General features: G+C 40.5%; 1 protein-coding gene across 2 annotated transcripts in view; it reads left to right on the top strand.

Annotated features, from left to right (window-relative positions):
* The first annotated feature begins 9,370 nt into the window (after positions 1-9,370).
* HIBCH (3-hydroxyisobutyryl-CoA hydrolase) overlaps positions 9,371-17,723 on the top strand; it is a 143,873-nt gene continuing 135,520 nt past the window's right edge. For both annotated transcript variants that reach the window (XM_084999209.1, XM_084999210.1), the window contains exon 1: positions 9,371-9,471. In XM_084999209.1, the coding sequence (XP_084855335.1) occupies positions 9,437-9,471 (35 nt within the window). In that variant the 5' untranslated portion in view covers positions 9,371-9,436. The remainder of the gene's footprint in view (positions 9,472-17,723) is intronic.

Raw genomic sequence — 17,723 nt, 5'->3', positions numbered from 1 at the left:
AATATTCAAAATATTTATGTTTTCAGATGAAATTTATTAACTATTTCTCTGATTATAAAAGTAATTCAGGAGTTCCTGTCGTGGCTCAGTGGTTAACAAACCTGACTAGTATCCATGAGGATGCAAGTTTGATCCCTGGCGTCTCTCAGTGGGTTAAGGATCTGGCGTTGCTGTGAGCTGTGGTGTAGGATGCAGATGCGACTCGGATCCCACATTTTTGTGGCTGTGGTGTAGGCCAGCAGCTGTAGCTTCGACTGGATCCCTAGCCTGGGAACCTCCATATGCCACAGTGCACCCCTAAAAAGACAAAAATAAAAGAAAAAAAAGGAATGCATTATGGAGTTCCCTTGGTGATGCAGCATGTTAAGGATCTGGCGTTGTCACTGCTGTGGCTTGTGTTGCAAAAGAAAAAAATTAAAGTATTTTGAAGACAAGTTGTGGAGACTTTGAAAAACCATGAAAAAATTACAGAAGGAAACAAATTCCATCCCAAATCCTATGGCTGTTAACCTTTTTGAGTATAACTTTCCATCTTCTCTGCATGCGTATGTGTATATTATTTCTACAAATATTACTAAACATGCTATTTTGTAAAGTGCTGTTTAATCACCATATATGAGCATTTCACCATGTCATTAAATTTTCTTTTGAAATATGATTTTTAATGACATGTTGGCTGAGGCCTCTAGCATAAGGGTCAAATGTAGCAGTGTCTGCAAGCAGCTCTCACAGCCTCCTTAGACTCCGTCATACCCTTTACTCCGTCATACCCTTTACTCCGTCATATCCAACTAGCACTGAAGTCACCAAGAGATCAATGATGCGCGCCTGCCACTGTCACACCTCATAGCTTGAAATCAGCTGCTGGAAACTTGAAATTGGTTTTGACTGATATTCACTGGATTATAATGAGTTTTGGAGCATTTGCCAACTGTATCTTTTCTGTTAGGCATATATAAAAATGACTCAGCCAGATGATGATATTAGGTAGCTAACAAAGAGGCAAAAACGTAGGTTACCCACACAAGAAATAAGTTTGAATTGATTTAGTTGTAAGATTCCTAGCACCATATTGCACACTCTTATTTTTGTGTTCCTTTAAAAATCATTAACTAATATAAATCATTTATATTTGGAAAAGACTGAACAACTCTCATGATAACAAAGCATGTGCATGATTTTTTAAAAAGATTTGGAGGAAGAATCTTTAACATTTGTGATAGAAATATTTAAAACTCTGAGTTTCTCTTAAGTTACGGTACAAATTTACTAAACTAGATAATCTAGGGGATGTTGAATGTGGTATTGAGGGCTACACTTCAATGAGATTCTACAGAAGCAAAGGATAAATTTCTAGAACAAGTTATACATATATATTTATGGCAGTTCCCAATTCATGGGAACACAGGCTTATCTCTGACAAAGTTTCACTAGGCCTCAGTGTTTATCTTTATTGTCTCATACTCTGCATACACACACACACACACACACACACACACACACTGTTAAATAAACTTCATAAAATGGGAATTTTTTTTTTCACTTACCTTTCTATAGAAGGGTTGCTTACTGAATTCCTAGATGTGAAATATAATAAATGCTAAAACCTTGAAGTTCATGGATACTTTGGATCTGAATTCCCCTCTGTCTCAAGAGAATTAAAGGCTGGACTCTAAAAGCAAAAGACATAGGGACGGGACACTGGATTGCCTTCCCCTGTGCTTCGTCTGAACATTTTTTAGTAAGCTGCCCAGCCCAGCCCCTGCTGATTAGATGTAGAATTCCCTGCTGCTCAGTTATCCTCTGAAGCAACATGTTATCAATGAGTCATTTCCTCCAATTCTGAAACTTTCCTGAATATTTTCTTATTTATTTTAGCTATCTATGGAAGACCCTAAAATCAACTTATTGTTGGATCTTCCCTGACACTCTTCAGTTTGTAAAGTCATTTTACTGCATGTTTTGTTATCTCCAATATTTACATCCTGATTGCTTATTCCTTCAGTGTACTTTGCCTTGAAATAAATTTGCCTAGATTTTTTTTCATAAATGTTATTTTCGTAATCTGTCTTTTGGATATTACATGGCAGGTGTGAATATGACATTAATTTCATAGGGAAAAGTGCATTAAAATTTTTTCAATTTTTTTTTTTTTTTTGGTCTTTTTAGGGCCGCACCCTCGGCATATGGAGGTTCCCAGGCTAAGTTTGAATTGGAGCTGTAGCCAGTGGCCTACAGCCACAGCGACACCAGATTAGAGCCTCGTCTGGGACCTACACCACAGCTCACAGAAACACCGGATCCTTAACCTATTGAGGGAGGCCAGGGATCTAATCTGGGTCCTCATGGATGCCAGTCAGATTCGTTTCTGCTGAGCTGCAAAGGGAACTCCTTTTTCCACTTCTTAGGCATTCAAAAGTAGAACTTTAAACAGTAGAAACTTCTTTAAAATGTCTAATATGCAGAATGAAATTCCCTTCCAAAACCACACCCATTGTATTTCCTCCATACCTCGAGTTACCTAACTATTCTGGTAAAAACTCAAGCCAACAAGAGACTGGAAAGGGAAGAGGAGACAAGAGGTAGAGCTTTCATATGCTAATTGTATTGTGTTTTTAATGTGTTAAGAAACTGCTTTCTGTGATCTACAAATTTCCTCATTACTTAGGTAATATGAGAAGACAAATATATTTGGGCACATGGGACTGTACTATTATTCTAATCTCTTACAAATTAAAAATAATTTTAGCTTTCATAATGTCTTCACATATATTGAACTTTTGATCCTAAATGCTTTCCACAAATTTTTTTTTTTTTTTTTTTTTTTTTTTAAGGCTGCACCTGTGGCATATGGAAGCTCCTAGGCTAAGGGTTAAAGCAGAGCTGTAGCTGCTGGCCTAAACCATAGCCATAGCAACACCAGATCAAAGCCATGTCTGTGACCTACACCACAGCCCACAGCAATACCGGATCCTTAACCCACTGAGTGAGGCCAGGGATCAAACCTGCATCCTCATGGATACTGGTTGGGTTCTTAGCCCTCTGAGCCAAAAGGGAACTCCAAAAATGCATATTTAAAAGTTATTTTAGGATTTCCCGTTGTGGCTCAGTGGTAACAAACCAGAATAGGATCCATGAGGGTGAAGATTGGATCCCTGGCCTCGTGGGTTGAGGATCTGGCGTTGCCGTGAGCTGTGGTATAGGTCATAGTTTCGGCTTGAATCCTTCGTTGCTGTGTCTGTGGCCTAGGCTGGCAGCTGTAGCTCTGATTTGATCCCTAGCCTGGGAACTTCCACATGCTGAGGGCACAGCCAAAAGAAATCACTTTTGTTTTTGTTACAAAACAATTATCTATTCTCAAGAGAAACAATAGAAAATATAATAATAGAGAAGTAATATGAGTCACCCACATTTCTACCACACCCAAGGATAACTGCTGTTAACACTTTGGGCATATATTCTTCTAGAATGTTTCTGTGCATATACACACATTTTTTTTTTTCCTAACAGAAACCATTTCTGTTTTTTGGAATATCCTATTTTATTAATGCTTCTATCTTTGTTAGCTGCTATTTGAATCAATACACTGGGCATGGATACTGGTTGATGATCTGAGAAATAACCCATCATTGCCTGCCAAACACACATAATCTTGGAAATCATGAACATCCCCAGTATCCAAATAGGTGGTTAAACACCATGGACTCTTGATCCAAAGTGACCCATTTGTAGCTCAAAAAATTTAAACTAGGCTAGTCAGATTGCTTTGCTGAGTTCAGAAAATGAGAAAAAAGTTGGCCAGTTAGCAAGTGTGACAAAAGCAAAATGAATAAGTAAATAACAATTTAAAAGCCATTTTGTGAGATGATATCATGAAGTAGAGCTGGGATTGGACAACCCATGGCAAGTCCAAACCTCCTACAAATCAAGTTAAAAATGAAGGTACAGGAGTTCCCGTCGTGGCGCAGTGGTTAACAAATCTGACTAGGAACCATGAGGTTGCGGGTTCGGTCCCTGCCCTTGCTCAGTGGGTTAACGATCCGGCGTTGCCGTGAGCTGTGGTGTAGGTTGCAGACGCGGCTCGGATCCTGTGTTGCTGTGGCTCTGGCGTAGGCTGGTGGCTACAGCTCCGATTCAACCCCTAGCCTGGGAACCTCCATATGCCGCGGGATCGGCCCAAGAAATAGCAACAACAACAACAGCAGCAAAAAAAAAAAAAAAAAAAAAAAAAAGAAGGCACAGAAAATTATAAGAAGTGGTGTGAGGAGCCAGATATGTTTTCTCTGATCTACTGGCCATGTTTCAAAGTGATACTGATAGAATTCAAATCTGATTTTGTCAAGTTTCTGCTTAAATACCCTTAACATAGTAGCTTCATAGGCCCTTTATGCTCTGATCCTATCCTATCCCTCCAAGGAGGACCCACTTCCAAACTCACTCACATGCTTATTGGCAACATTTTTGGAGTCACTTTTTGTTCCATCTGTGCAGAGTTTTCCTACAACTAAAACACAGTCACTTCTTCTTCTTTTTTTTTTTTTTTTTTTTTTTTTTTTTTGGTCTTTTTAGGGCCACAACTACAGCATATAGAAGTTCCCAGGCTAGGGGGTGAATTGGAGCTACAGCTGCCAGCCTACACCTCAGCCACAGCAATGCCAGATCCAAGCCACATCTGTGACCTGCACCACAGCCCACGGCAACACCAAATCCTTAACCCACTGAGTGAGGCCAGGGATTGAACCTGTGTCCTCATGGATATTAGATTCGTTCTGCTGAGCCACGATGGGAACTCCTAAAACAGTCACATCTGAGAAGCCTTCTCCGATTCCTAGATTATGACAGGTAGTCCTACTGTGTGCTTCCATAGCATCACCTCCAAGGGTGCAGGGCTCAATACCTAACACAGCACCTGGATCATAACAGGTCCACAATGACTAGACAAAGCACCAAGAGAGAAGCAGACATTCCACAAGTCTGTGTAAGATTCCATGTGGCCAAAGAGAGAGGGAGATGACAAGAAATGGCGCCCAGATATGGCTCAACAATAACCAATATGAAAAAAATGTTCACACTGGTTCAGTTGTTAAATTTAAATTAAAAATTATTCAGTTCCTCAGCACTAGACACATTTAAAGGGTTCAATCCATGTGTCTGATGTTGAACAACATAGCTATAGACAACTATGAGATCATTCAGCAGCTAAATAAGTCAAAGTTGTATCCCAGGAAGATTTATTATCGGTAAAATGCAGAGTGAATTGAAGGATGTGATGATTGAGAGAGGAGAGAAATTAGAGCTGGAATGTATTATGTGTGGGTATAGAATGGTAGCAGTGGGGTGCTAGGAGGATAGGGCAAATCTGAGAGATGTTTTCAAGAGATAGTATGCCTTAATGACTGATCGGCAATAAGAGAAGAAAAAAACATTCAGGAGAGGTAGCCAGCTTCCAAACAGTCCTCAAGGATCCTTGCTTCCTAGTATTCACACCCTCATGTAGTCCCCTCCCACATTGGACCAGGGGTGGTCTGTGTGACCAACAGAATAAGGCTGTCATTGTTGGTACATCACTTCCAAGATTAGGTTATAAAAGATGGGTGGCTTCTGTCTTGGTGGCTCTCTCAGTTGGATCACTGGCTCTGGGAGAAGTTAACTGCTGCATTGCCAGCAGCCTGATGGAGAGGCTCCTGTGGTGAGGAACTGAATGTTGCCAACATGTGAGTGAGTTTGGAAGTGGGTTCCCCTGCCCCAGCTGAGCATTCAGATGATCAATGTCCCAGCCAACACCTGGACAGCAACCTCAGCGAAGACTCTGGGCCAGAACCACCCATCTAAGCCCCTCTCTGATTCCTAAGCCTCAGGATCAGAGAGATAACAGATATTTGTTGTTTTAAGTGGCTAAACTTTGTGGTAATTTGTAACAGCAATTGATAATTAGTACATAAAGCTTTACTAAAAAGATAACCTAGTCAGGAGTTCCCGTTGTGGCCCAGTGGAAACGAATCCGACTAGTATCCATGAGGATGCAGGTTCGATCCCTGGCTTTGCTCAGTGGGTCAGGGATCCGGTGTTGCCATGAGCTGTGGTGCAGGTCACAGACTCTGCTCAGATCCCACATTACTGTGGCTGTGGCTGGCAGCTGTAGCTTTGATTTGATCCCTAGCCTGGGAACTTCCATATGCTGTAGGAGCAGCACCCCCCTCAAAAAAGAACCCAATTTAAAAAATGAGAAAGAGGGAGTTCCCATCGTGTCTCAGTGGTTAACAATCCCACTAGGAAGCATGAGGTTGTGGGTTTGATTCCTGGCCTTGCTCAGTGGGTTAAGGATCCAGCGTTGCCGTGAGCTGTGGTGTATGTTGCAGACGTGGCTCAGATTCTGCATTGCTGTGGCTCTGGTGTAGGCCGGCGGCTACAGCTCTGATTAGACCCCTAGCCTGGGAACCTCCATATGCCACAGGAGTGGCCCAAGAAATGGCAAAAAGACAAAAAAAAAAAAAAAAAGAGAGAAAGAGAATTGAACAGCCACTTTACAAAAGAAGATAATTAGTGTATGGAAACCTGCTCAATATCATTAGATACAAGGGAAATGGAAATTAAAACCACAATGAAATAATACTATACACACACCAGTGGAATAACAACAATAATAAATAAAATCTGTAAGAAAAAAAAAGTAGGCATCAAAAGCCTATAAAATAAAGAAATAAAATTGAAAAGACTGACAACACAAAATGTTGATAAGGATGTGGTGCAACCAGAGTTCTTTTTTAAAAAAATTGAGATATAATTTGTATATCATACAATTTTCTGATTTGAAGTATGCGATTCAATCGCTTTTACTACAGTCCAACCATCACAATATATATTAGAATATTTTTATTACACCAAAAAGAAACCCATATGACTTAGCTGTCACCTCCAATTGTCTCATCCCTCCTCCCAAACCCTAGGCAGCCTCTAGTCTACTTTCTGCCTCTATACATTTGCTTATTCTAGACACTTATTTTAATGGAATCACACAAAATGTGGTCTTCTGTGACTGGCTTCTTTCACTTTGCGGTGTTTTCAAGGTTCATCCATGTTGTATCATGTATCAGCAGTATTTTTCTTTTCATTGTCAAATATTTTATTTTGTGGATATATCACTTAAAAAATCTACCAGTTAGACATATGGGCCCACTTTTTGGAGAGTATGAATAATGCTCCTATAAAGATTTGTGTGGACTATGTTTTCATTTCTCTTGGGAGTGGAAGTGGAATTGCCAGGTCTTATGGTATATTTAACCATTTGAGGGACTGCCACACTTCTTTTCTGAATGGACCATCGCATTTTACATTTCCACCAGCAGCGTATGAGGATTTCAGTTTCTCCATATCTTCATCAACACTGTTATCTGTCTTTTTGATTACTGACATCCTAGTAAGGGTGAAGTCATATCTCATTATGATTTTGATTTGCACTTCCCTGATGGCCATTTATGTTGAGCATCTTGTCATATGATTACCAATCATTTGTACATCTTCTTTGGAGAACTGTCTCTTTAATCAGTTGTCCATTTAAAAAGCTGGGCTATTTGTTGTTTTTTCTTATTGAGTTGTAATACATACTGTAGATAACAGCTCCCAGTCAAATACATCGCTTGCTATTTTATCCCCATTCTGTGGATTGTCTGCAGCTAGAATTCTTAGTCCAAAATAATCCAAACTTTTTTTTTCTTTTTGTTTTTTTTTGGCCAACCCACAGCATGCAGAATTTCCTGGGCCAGGGACTGAACCTGCACCACAGAAGTGACCTGATGTGCTGAAGTGCCAATTCCGGATCCTTAACCTGCTGAGCCAGGAGAGAACTCTATCTAATACAAGCACTTTTGAAAAAGGTCTTAGGTGACAAAATTTGCCCAAAGGCACTAAACTATTAGTGTGCTAGAGGCAGATCAGGACCGACTACATAATTTGTGGGGCTTAGTGCAAAATGAAAATGCATAGTCCCTTGTTCAAAAATTACTAAGAGCAGAGCATTAAATCAAACGCAGGGTCCTTCTAAGCATGGAGCCTTGTGAGACCCTGGTTGCACACCCATGAAGCTAGGGGAACAGGGAAGATTTGATCTTGGGCTTACAAGAAAGCTCACGTTCTTTCCAATAAACCACGCTGATGATTTTTTTTTTCTTTCTGCACACTGAATGAGGGCGATGTCAGATGCTGATGTCAAACAGCAATTTCCTGTGCCAATTAAAAACTGAATTGCAGGTCAGGAGTTCTTCCTGTGATGTCTGTTTGTCCTCTGTTCAGTGGATATTTGGTAATTATATTTGATCTAGTAGAAAGGTAACTGCCCTCCCCCGCCCCTCCACCGCAATGTTTGGCTGCCCCAAGGCAGATGGCACATGGAGTTCCCCCGGCCAGGGATCAGATCTAGGCAATAGCTGCAACCCAAGACACAGCGGCAGCAACGACAGATCCTCCACCCACTGTGAGGCACAGGGATCCAGCCTGTCACCCAGAGCTCCCAAGACGCCTGGGATCCCATTGCGCCACAGCGGGAATTCCTGGAAAGGGAAATTTTGACCAAAGACTTGATAGTATATTCTTAGACGTCCACTTGCTAAGACTACTTTAAATTCTCTCTGAAATTCTTCCCTGAATTCCTCCTTCCTGATAATATTTCGGTGGTGATGAAATTTTTGTTGCTGGACCTTTAGGATTATCTGGATACAGAGGAGCATTCTTCTGAATCTACGTAATAGTAGATCCTGGTGGATGAGTTAAATTTTGGGTTCAAGAGTAAGCTGTTTTCTAGAGGCAATTACGCTTTCTCTGTTGACGGTAACTTCTATAACTTTTTCAAAAAAACTGGGACTATTCCAATCCTAATATGAAAGAGGTTCTGCTAAATTAGGCTAGGAATAAACTACATCAAAGTCCTCCTCTCCCTAAGTGCATTTCATCTGATTGATTCTCAGAAAAGAATACTAAATTTACATTTTTAATTAAAAAATCTTAAGATTTCAGAAAGGTCTTTCCCTGTCAATCTATGCTAGTCAGTCTAAGCAGGCTAAGCCTGGAAGAACACTTGGGGTTTTCCTAACAGCCTGTAGAGCATATTCTTTTCCCTCCTAATATTGCATCCGCCATAAGGTATCCGCCAGGTGCTTGCACCCGGCGGAAGCTTTCCTTTCGCTTTTATTCCGGCATGGCCCCGCCCAGGCCCCGCCCCTTCCCACGCTCCTCCTCTCCCGTTCTCAATCTAGTTCCAACGCCTGTAGTTCACGCTCCGCCCCTCGGCGCGGCGCAGCCGAAGTCCCGCCCTGGGCCTCTCTGGCCCGCTGGAGGGCTTGTAGTCTGTGCTCCGCGGCGCCAGGAGGCTGTGGGCGGGTCCGACGTGCGGCGTGTAGAGTCAGTGCGCTGCTGGGGCCGGCTGCTTTCTAGTGTTTTGGCTATGGGGCTGTGGAAGGTGTGGAGCTTCATGTCCAGGTGAGTAAGCAAGGAATATAGGCCTATTGGTTACCCTCCCCCAGGCGGAAATGGTCGGGGGTGGGGACTACCTTACCTTGAAGTTTCGGAGTTGCCGGTGGAGGAGCAGCTCTCAGACCTGAGCCCTGGCCTGCCCGGGCCAACCTCGGCCCTTTTCCAGGTCTCGCTCTTACTCCTTCTGGAACCTTTTTTTGCAGCATCACCTTCGTTTTTAGCCTTTCTGGGTCTTGTGCAGCCTTGACCCCCGCACTCCTTTTTTCCTTTGATTCCCTTTTCTATCCTTCAAAGTTGAGTAAGTTTGGAGGAAAAGCGGGGTTTCCTTTGGAAACTTGGAAGAATGTTGTGGCGTGTTTTGTGTTGCCAGCAAATGCTCGTTCTTTGCCGGTTGTTTGTTGCACCTGTGCGCATGGTGTGAATGTTGTTCAGCACTTGTCGCATGCTTCCAGTGTTAGTATAGGTATCTGGAACTTTTAGGCAAGTGTTGTGGACATAGAGATTTGTGTGTGTGCAAATATGCTTAACTTTTTTTTTTTTTTTTTTTTTTTTTTTTTTTTTTTTTAAGGGACGCACCCGCTGCCTCTGGAAGTTCCCAGGCTAAGGGTCGAATCGGAGCTACAGCTGCCTGCCACAGCCACAGCAACCCTGGATCCGAGCCACTTCTGAGACCTACACCACAGCTGACGCCACCGCTGGATCCTTAACCTACTGAGCAAGGCCAAGACCCTCATCTTTATGGATACTAGTCGGGTTCGGGTTCATTAACCGCTGAGCCACGAAAGGACCTTGCAGCAAATACGTTTAACTTTTGAAAGTGCTACTCAGTGCAGCTTGAGCTCAGCTGAGGAAACCTGGTAGCGATCACTGTAGAAAGTTAGGATGCAGCAGTTTTGAGGCCTACAGCCTGCCCCCATGCCTTACCAGGTAGCAGCTGGGACCACTTGAAGAGAGAACAGTCTGATATCCTCCACAGCTGAAGTTCCTGGGATTTTTAGCCGTGGATTTTGCCTAGGGGAAGGGGATGGGAGTTAAAAAAAATTTTTTTTTGAAGCTAGTTACTGCTTTAGGGCAATGTGTCTAGTTGTTTAAATTAACATTGTATCCACCAACCTGGTATTCAGTATTGCAGAACAATCAAAAAGTTGCTTTCCTTCATGGTATTTTTTTTTTTTTTTTTTTTAATACCTTGAAATCAGTGTTCCTGTGCCTGTAACCACCAGCTCAGAGAGCCTTGGCAGATACTATGAAAATCAGTACATGTAATCATTGCTGTTGCTTTTTTGAAACTGTGAGCAATTACCAAATTATTTGAGAAACAAATTGGGAGACAGGTTTATTAACAGAATTAACTCACTTGGGAAAGAACCTGTCATTTTCAGAGTTCAAATTGTCTTTGTTCAGCCACACATTGCAGGGTGCAGACTGTTTTCCAGCTCTGGGTTGGGTATTACCTTAGCAAAGCAGAGACCTGAGGCCAGCACCATCCATTCTACAACAGTTTAATCAACAAATGTATTAAGGAATAGGATGCCACAGTTTTCTGAGAGGAAATAGGGCCTCTGTGCTTTAGTTTGATTGTTGGGCAGTCCTTGAGCTCTGGCTTCTTGGCTATTCTGGCACTGTCCTGCGACAACACCGTCTCACTTTCCTACTTATATTCTCTGCTATTTATCTTGTCCTAGTGCTAATACTGCCCTATAATATTTTTGATGCCCCAGTAGCATACCTTTCTCTGAAGATAACTCTTGAATTTGTGTGTCTAACCTTGATTTATCCTGAGTTCAGTACTAGGCGCAACCATTTGAATGTCTCCTTGGCGCCTCCCATGTAAATTTGCACATAAGTGCAACCCTTATTTTTCCTCTGCACTTTCAACTTATTACCATCCATTCTTCTATGTTCTTAAAGTTATCTAAGTTCTCCTACACTCCCGATCCTTATCTCTTCCTGCTGATTCGAATTTGAAGTCATCTCATATGACAATTGTTCATTTTGCAGACACTAGGTTAATGGACTTATCGCTTCCCAATTTGAATAGGTTCTGCACTTGACTGCTAGATTAATCTTATCAAAATTGACTTTAGTGCCTGCTGTTCCTCTGCTCAGACGTTCTCAGAGGTGTCCTCCTATCTATAGAGTTAAATAAAAACTTCCAGCCCAGGTTTCAAAGATCTGGCCCCATTTTACTTCATGAATTCAGAAATACTTAATGTTATGCTATATAGCTCCTGGGAAGTACTGTTCTAGGCACTTCTGTTATCCTGTGGCCAACCTGGGCCATTTGCTATTGTTTCTTACTTCAGGGCCTTGAAGTTCAAGGAGAGCAAATGAGAAATGTATGAAAACAAAGTGATACTTAATTATCAACTCTTACAAGTGTCTTAAGGGAAAAGAGAGCAAACTTTAGAAAGGAAGAGGTCAGGGAGCCCTTTCCAAGTTGTCAATAGTACTCATTCTCTTCTTGACCTCCTGTGTGCGATGATGAACCACATTGTTTTGGTTTGCTTGTTTTCTCTTTATTTCTGCATAGTTGTTTCAGAAGGCTCAATATTTGATTCTCTTATTTTTTCTTTCAGCAGAAACGTTGAGTGATGCTGGCTACATGGCAGCAGTGGGGATTAGTGGGGTACTAGTGAGCAATGGAGCATTCTGTCTAAAGGAGGCAGTTTCTCATCTCCTGGCATTGCCACCATTGTAGAGTGTAGACAGAGGGTTTCCATAACTACCAGCTTTTCTGGAAAAGCTGGAAAACTGCATGTGAAGTGAAATAATCAATTTTTTTGGCTACACCCTCGGCATGTGGAAGTTCCTGGGCCAGGGATTGAACCCGTACCACATCAGTGACCCAAGCTGCTATAGTGACAACACTGGATCCTTAACCCACTGGGCCACAAGAAAACTCCAAAATATCTTGGTTTTTAAATGTTTGTCATTTTAAAACATTGCTAACTAAACAACACACTCATAGGCCCAGGCAGCCTTCAGACCATTAGTTTTCAACTTCAGCTTTCTCGTTTATTCCTCATAGAGAGCTGAGAGGTTCTTATGCCACAGTGATTGTCTCTGTATATGGTTCCCTGATGTGTCTTTAGTTCTAACTTTTCTTTCAAACTCCAGTTTCTCTTCTCCACCTACTGTTGACTATATCTACTGATGTCATTATAAACGCGAGAAATTCAAAATGGAATTCATATTTTATCCTACAAACCACCTAGTTTTTTCCCCAACTTTTTCAATATGTATTTCTCTTAGCTATCCTGGCTTGAAATCATTTTTGACATATTTCTTTTCCATTGAGTTTTTGCTCCATAATCAATAAATCCTTCCTTTGTTTCCACAGCTGTTCTAATGAGTTACTAATTCTAATTCATGCCTGAGTTACTTGGCATTGGTCTTTTTTTTTTTTCCCAGTCTTTTTAGGGCCGCGCCTGTGGTATAAAGAGGTTCCTAGGCTAGGGGTCCAATTGGGGCTAGAGCTGCTGACCTACACCACAGCCACAGCAACGTGGGATCTGAGCCACATCTGCAGCCTACACCATGCTGACGGCAATGCTGGATCCTTAACCCACTGAGCAAGGCCAGGGATGCTAGTCAGATTCGTTTCCACTGAGCCATGACAAGAGTTCCACTTGGCATTGGTCTTGGTTTTCTGCTGTTCACATTCTACCTTGCCTACTTCTGCTGTAATAATCTTTTATTCAGCACTATTTTGTATTATGTCATCATCTTAAAGAATTTAATGAAAAGTTATTTAATTTTGTAAACCCCTGTGTACTTTACTGGATAATCAGAGACCTAAAGGATAAGGTTCCTGTCCTTCTAAGACAGTTTTTTTTAACTTTAGCGTGTAGTAAAATCACCTGGAAAGTTTGTTAAACATAGATTTTTGAGTCTTACCCCACAGGGTCTGATTCAGTGGGTGTGGCATGGGGCCAAGTATTTGTATTTCTAACAAGTTCCCAGGTGAACTGATGTGTTGGTCCGGGATAACTGCCACTAGTAGCCAAGTTGACCATCACCTGAAGAAAATAAGTCTGATAAAGTGAATTAGTAAATTAGCAGTCACTGGAATCTGCATAGCTCTTAGCTTCCACCAGATGGCAGTTTTGGAGCTAATAGGAAGGAAAGAGAAGATCATAAATTCAGAATTACTTGGGGACTCTGACTATGTAAACACATTTTTGAGATATAAAATTTAATACTAGATTTTAAAGAAGAGATGACTATAAATTGAAACATAGATGTAATATGATTATATAGAATCTGGCAGGGAACTTAGATGTACTTAGGTTTGTTTTCTATTTTGTTTTATAACAATTGCTCCAGATATTTTTTGACCTATAAATGCCATACACAGTGCTTTGAACTTGTGTTTGGTAAGTTTACATTAATGTTCTTTGAGTGAAATAAAATTCTATCTCATAAATAAAACTAGGACTTGAAGCCAGGCCTTGGCGTTTCTATTTATTCTTTATGTTGCTGGTAGTACTTAAACTGGTATATAAAATTTGCCATTCTGGCAGCACCATCATTAACCTTGAACTGGCATTTGGGTACTGGCCATTAAGGAATTCAGTTATTTTGGATCTAAAGAAATTAGTGTTTGAATTTTTTGATACTTAATTTTTCTTTTTCGAAGTTTTTTTCAGTTGAAAAAATGTTAGAAATGTTGTTTTAGGGTAAATATAGTTCAGATTTTAAAAGTCTATGAAAAATTTTTAAAATATCCCTAAGTAAGCTGGAACTGTCAATTTCAGTTTAATTTTTATAAATGATTGATTTTCATGATAGCATGTCTGTACTTTGGTATCATTTGAGGGAGCTTCAAACAAAATACCTTTGCCTGTGTCCTACCTCCAGAGTTTGATAATTGGTCTTTTGCTTTGGAATGTTTACAAGTGTTCCCTGATGATTCTACTTGATTGCAGACAAATTGTGGAATTACTGGATTAGGATTGAAAGTATTTTACTTGAGGTAAGGCAAATTCAGAATGTGCTAGTCCAGGACTGTGAAGTGTGATTGACTTAAATGAGTGATTTCCTCTTTTTTCCCCCAGTCTTACTCAATTTGAATGGAATATAAAGTGAAAGTTGTATAAACTCTGAAAAGTTGGATTACAAATATTTTTATGAATTTGTTCATCTAGAATGTGGTTACAAGTGGTTAACAATGCTTATAGTGCCCCTCTTTTTTAAAAAAGTCTCAGCTAAATTTTTGCCCCTCAATTTCAAATTATCCTTGAAGAATTAATAAATTGACAATTTATCACTTCCATCAGATAGTATCTGTAAATTCACATGTGCATAGTCCCTGTCAGGCTGTTGCTGGTCTCAGCCTTGACTTCTTTCCACACATCTTAAATTTCACCTCTTGGAGTTCCTGTCATGGCTCAGTGGAAAGGAATCTGACTAGTATCCATGAGGACACAGGTTCAATCCCTGGCCTCGATCACTAGATTAAGGATCCGGCATTGCTGTGAGCTGTGGTGTAGGTCACTTGGATCTACATTGCTTTGGGTGTGGCATAGGCCAGCGGCTACAGCTCCCATTTGACCCCTAGCCTGGGAACCTCCATATGCCAGGGAGCAGCTCTAAAAAGCCAAAAAAAAAAAAAAAATTTTTTTTTTTTTTTTCAGTTCTATCCCAGTGCTGGCTTCCCCTGATATCTAAAAGTAGGGCATTTCTAGTAAACCTTTCATAAGCCGAAATGGTATAAATTGAAGAAACAATTAACCTTAGGACACATCCTTCTAATAGATGCACAAAATAAATCGAGACAAAGCACAGATACACAGTTCAAAGCTATCTTTGATCACTTGATGCTGAGATGCAGAGTGTAGTTCCTAGAGAAGGAGCTTGGTGGTCATTCGAACTGTTCCAGGTGGGTGCTGCCACTATAACATCTTACTTCAGAGCATACATGGAATTCTATTTTTGATTTTCACCTTTTTTCATAAAAGTGAAAATCTTTAGATTTCTTTGGGTTAGTGAAAACAGGCACTAATGCAGTGTCTTTGGTAAAAGCAATGTGGCATAAAGCGAGCTTTTGAAAAGCAGGAGATGCCTGTATCTTCCTCATTATAGTATTTTTGTCATACTTTCGCTGTCCTCTGAATTTCTCAAAGGCAAGAGTGAGGTCTTTTGGAGATTTTAAAAAAAAGACTCAAAGCGTAAAGATACAGTTTGATGCATTTTCATGAACATACTCATTTCACTGGCAACTGGTTCAAGAAACAAGGTAGTACCAAGCATCCGGAAGTCCTTGTCATGCCCTTTCTAGTCACTACCCTTCCCTATGCTGCTCTCACTTTCTTAATTTTAAAGTATGTAAAGTATTTAAATACACTGTTCTGAAGTGTGCAGTTCAGTGAACTTTTACATATGTCAACAGCCTGTAACCCATAATGATGGGCAGTTTCCATCACTCTGTTTCCTCATGCCCTTTCCCAGCTGCCCCCACCCTCCACCATTCTGACATCTGCTGTTACTGGTCACTTTTGTTAAGCAGTATCATAAGCTTTGCTTTCCTAGCCTAGCAAACACCTTTAAACAACAAACTTAGAAATGTATTGTTAGAAATGTATTGTTTGTTGTTTTGCAGCCTGCTTTCTTTTTGTAACTTCTGACATGACTATTTTTCCACGTCGTAAGTATTATATAAATTCTTTATTTTATTTTAAACAGCTGCACCAGTAGCATATGGAAGTTCCTAGGCTAGGGGTCAAATCAGAGCTGCAGTTGCTGGCCTATACCACAGCTACAGCAACTTGGGATCTGAGCTGCATCTGCAACCTGCATTGCAGCTTGCATCAATGCTAGATCCTTAACCCAGTGAGCGAGGCTAGGGATTGAACCCGCATCCTCATGGACACTATGTCAGGCTCTTAACCTGCTGAGCCACTTTGGGAACTCCTTATTTAAAATTTTTTTTTTTGCTTTTTTTTTTCAGGGTGGCACCCTTGGTACTTGGAGGTTCCCAGGCTAGGGGTCTCATCGGAGCTACAGCTGCCAGCCTGCGCCACAGCAACTCGGGATGTGAGCCGCATCTGTGACCTATACCATAGCTCATGGCAACACTGGATCCTTAACCCACTGAGCAGGGCCAGGGATTGAACCCGAAACTTTGTGGTTCCTGATCGGATTCCTTTCTGTAGCACCACAACAAGAACTCAGATATTTTTTAAATATGTATTTTTATTGGCTATGTAGCAGATTTGTATAGATGACAGTTTCTAAAGTATTTCTATATTGTTAGATGTATACTTTGTATCCAGTTTTTCCTTTATGTAAATAATTGATACAGATATCTTTGTAAATCACTTTGATCATGTCTGAGGTTTCTTTAATACAAATGCCTGTGAAACTACTAGGTCTAAGGGTGTGATCGTTTTAAAGGTTGTGGGTCTGTATTTCCAGAATGCTTGATAGGAAGGCAATACCAGTTCATATATCTCACAGCAAAGTCTGAGAATGCTGTTACATCCTTAGCAAACATTTCCTTAAATTAATAGATTTTTTAAAAGACAGTTTCAGGTTTTACAGAAAAATTTAGCAGAAAATTTCAACAAGTGCATAATGACAGGTCTCTGCCTTTATAATGGTACAGACTAGTTTCATTGCCCTAAACATCCCATGTGCTTCACCTATTCTTTCCTCCCTCCCTCCCCTAAACCCTTGGTATCCACTGATCTTTTTCACTATCTTCATAGCTGTACCACCTTCACAATAACCTGTGGTTGGCATCACACAGTCTGTGGCCTTTTCAGATTGCCTTCTTTTGCTTAAAGAACATTTAAGGTTCTTGCATGTCTTTTAATGCAAGGATAGCTGATTTCTTTTTATTGCTGAGTAATATTTCATTGTGTAGATATACCAGTTTATCTATTCAGATATTGAAGGACATCTTGGTTACTTCCACATTTTGGCTTTTATGAATAAAGCTACCATAAACATTCATGTGCAGGGTTTTTTTTTTAATACAAATTTTTTTTGGTGGGTATATGTTTTTCAACTCATTTGGGCAAATACCAAGGAGTGCATTGCTGGACCATATGCTAAGAGTATGTTTAGTTTTATAAGAAACTGCCAAATATTCTTTCAAAGTGACCATATCCTCTTGGGTTCCTAATGCAGTGAATGAGATGTAAACTCTTTTAAAACTTTTCTGATACCTTTCCAAAGAGGCTGAAGCAAATGAAAGGGAATAATGTTTATATATTGAAACATGAGTACCCACTACTTTATTCATTGTAATT

The sequence above is a fragment of the Sus scrofa genome, chromosome 15 (genome assembly GCF_054392235.1).
Source record: "Sus scrofa isolate SSC_HxYL_T2T_F1_AM1 chromosome 15, Sscrofa_HxYL_maternal_Yorkshire_Landrace_v2.0, whole genome shotgun sequence".
Classification (NCBI taxonomy): domain Eukaryota; kingdom Metazoa; phylum Chordata; class Mammalia; order Artiodactyla; family Suidae; genus Sus; species Sus scrofa.
Note: the sequence above shows the minus strand (reverse complement) of the source record. Positions and strands in the feature narration are given on the sequence as shown.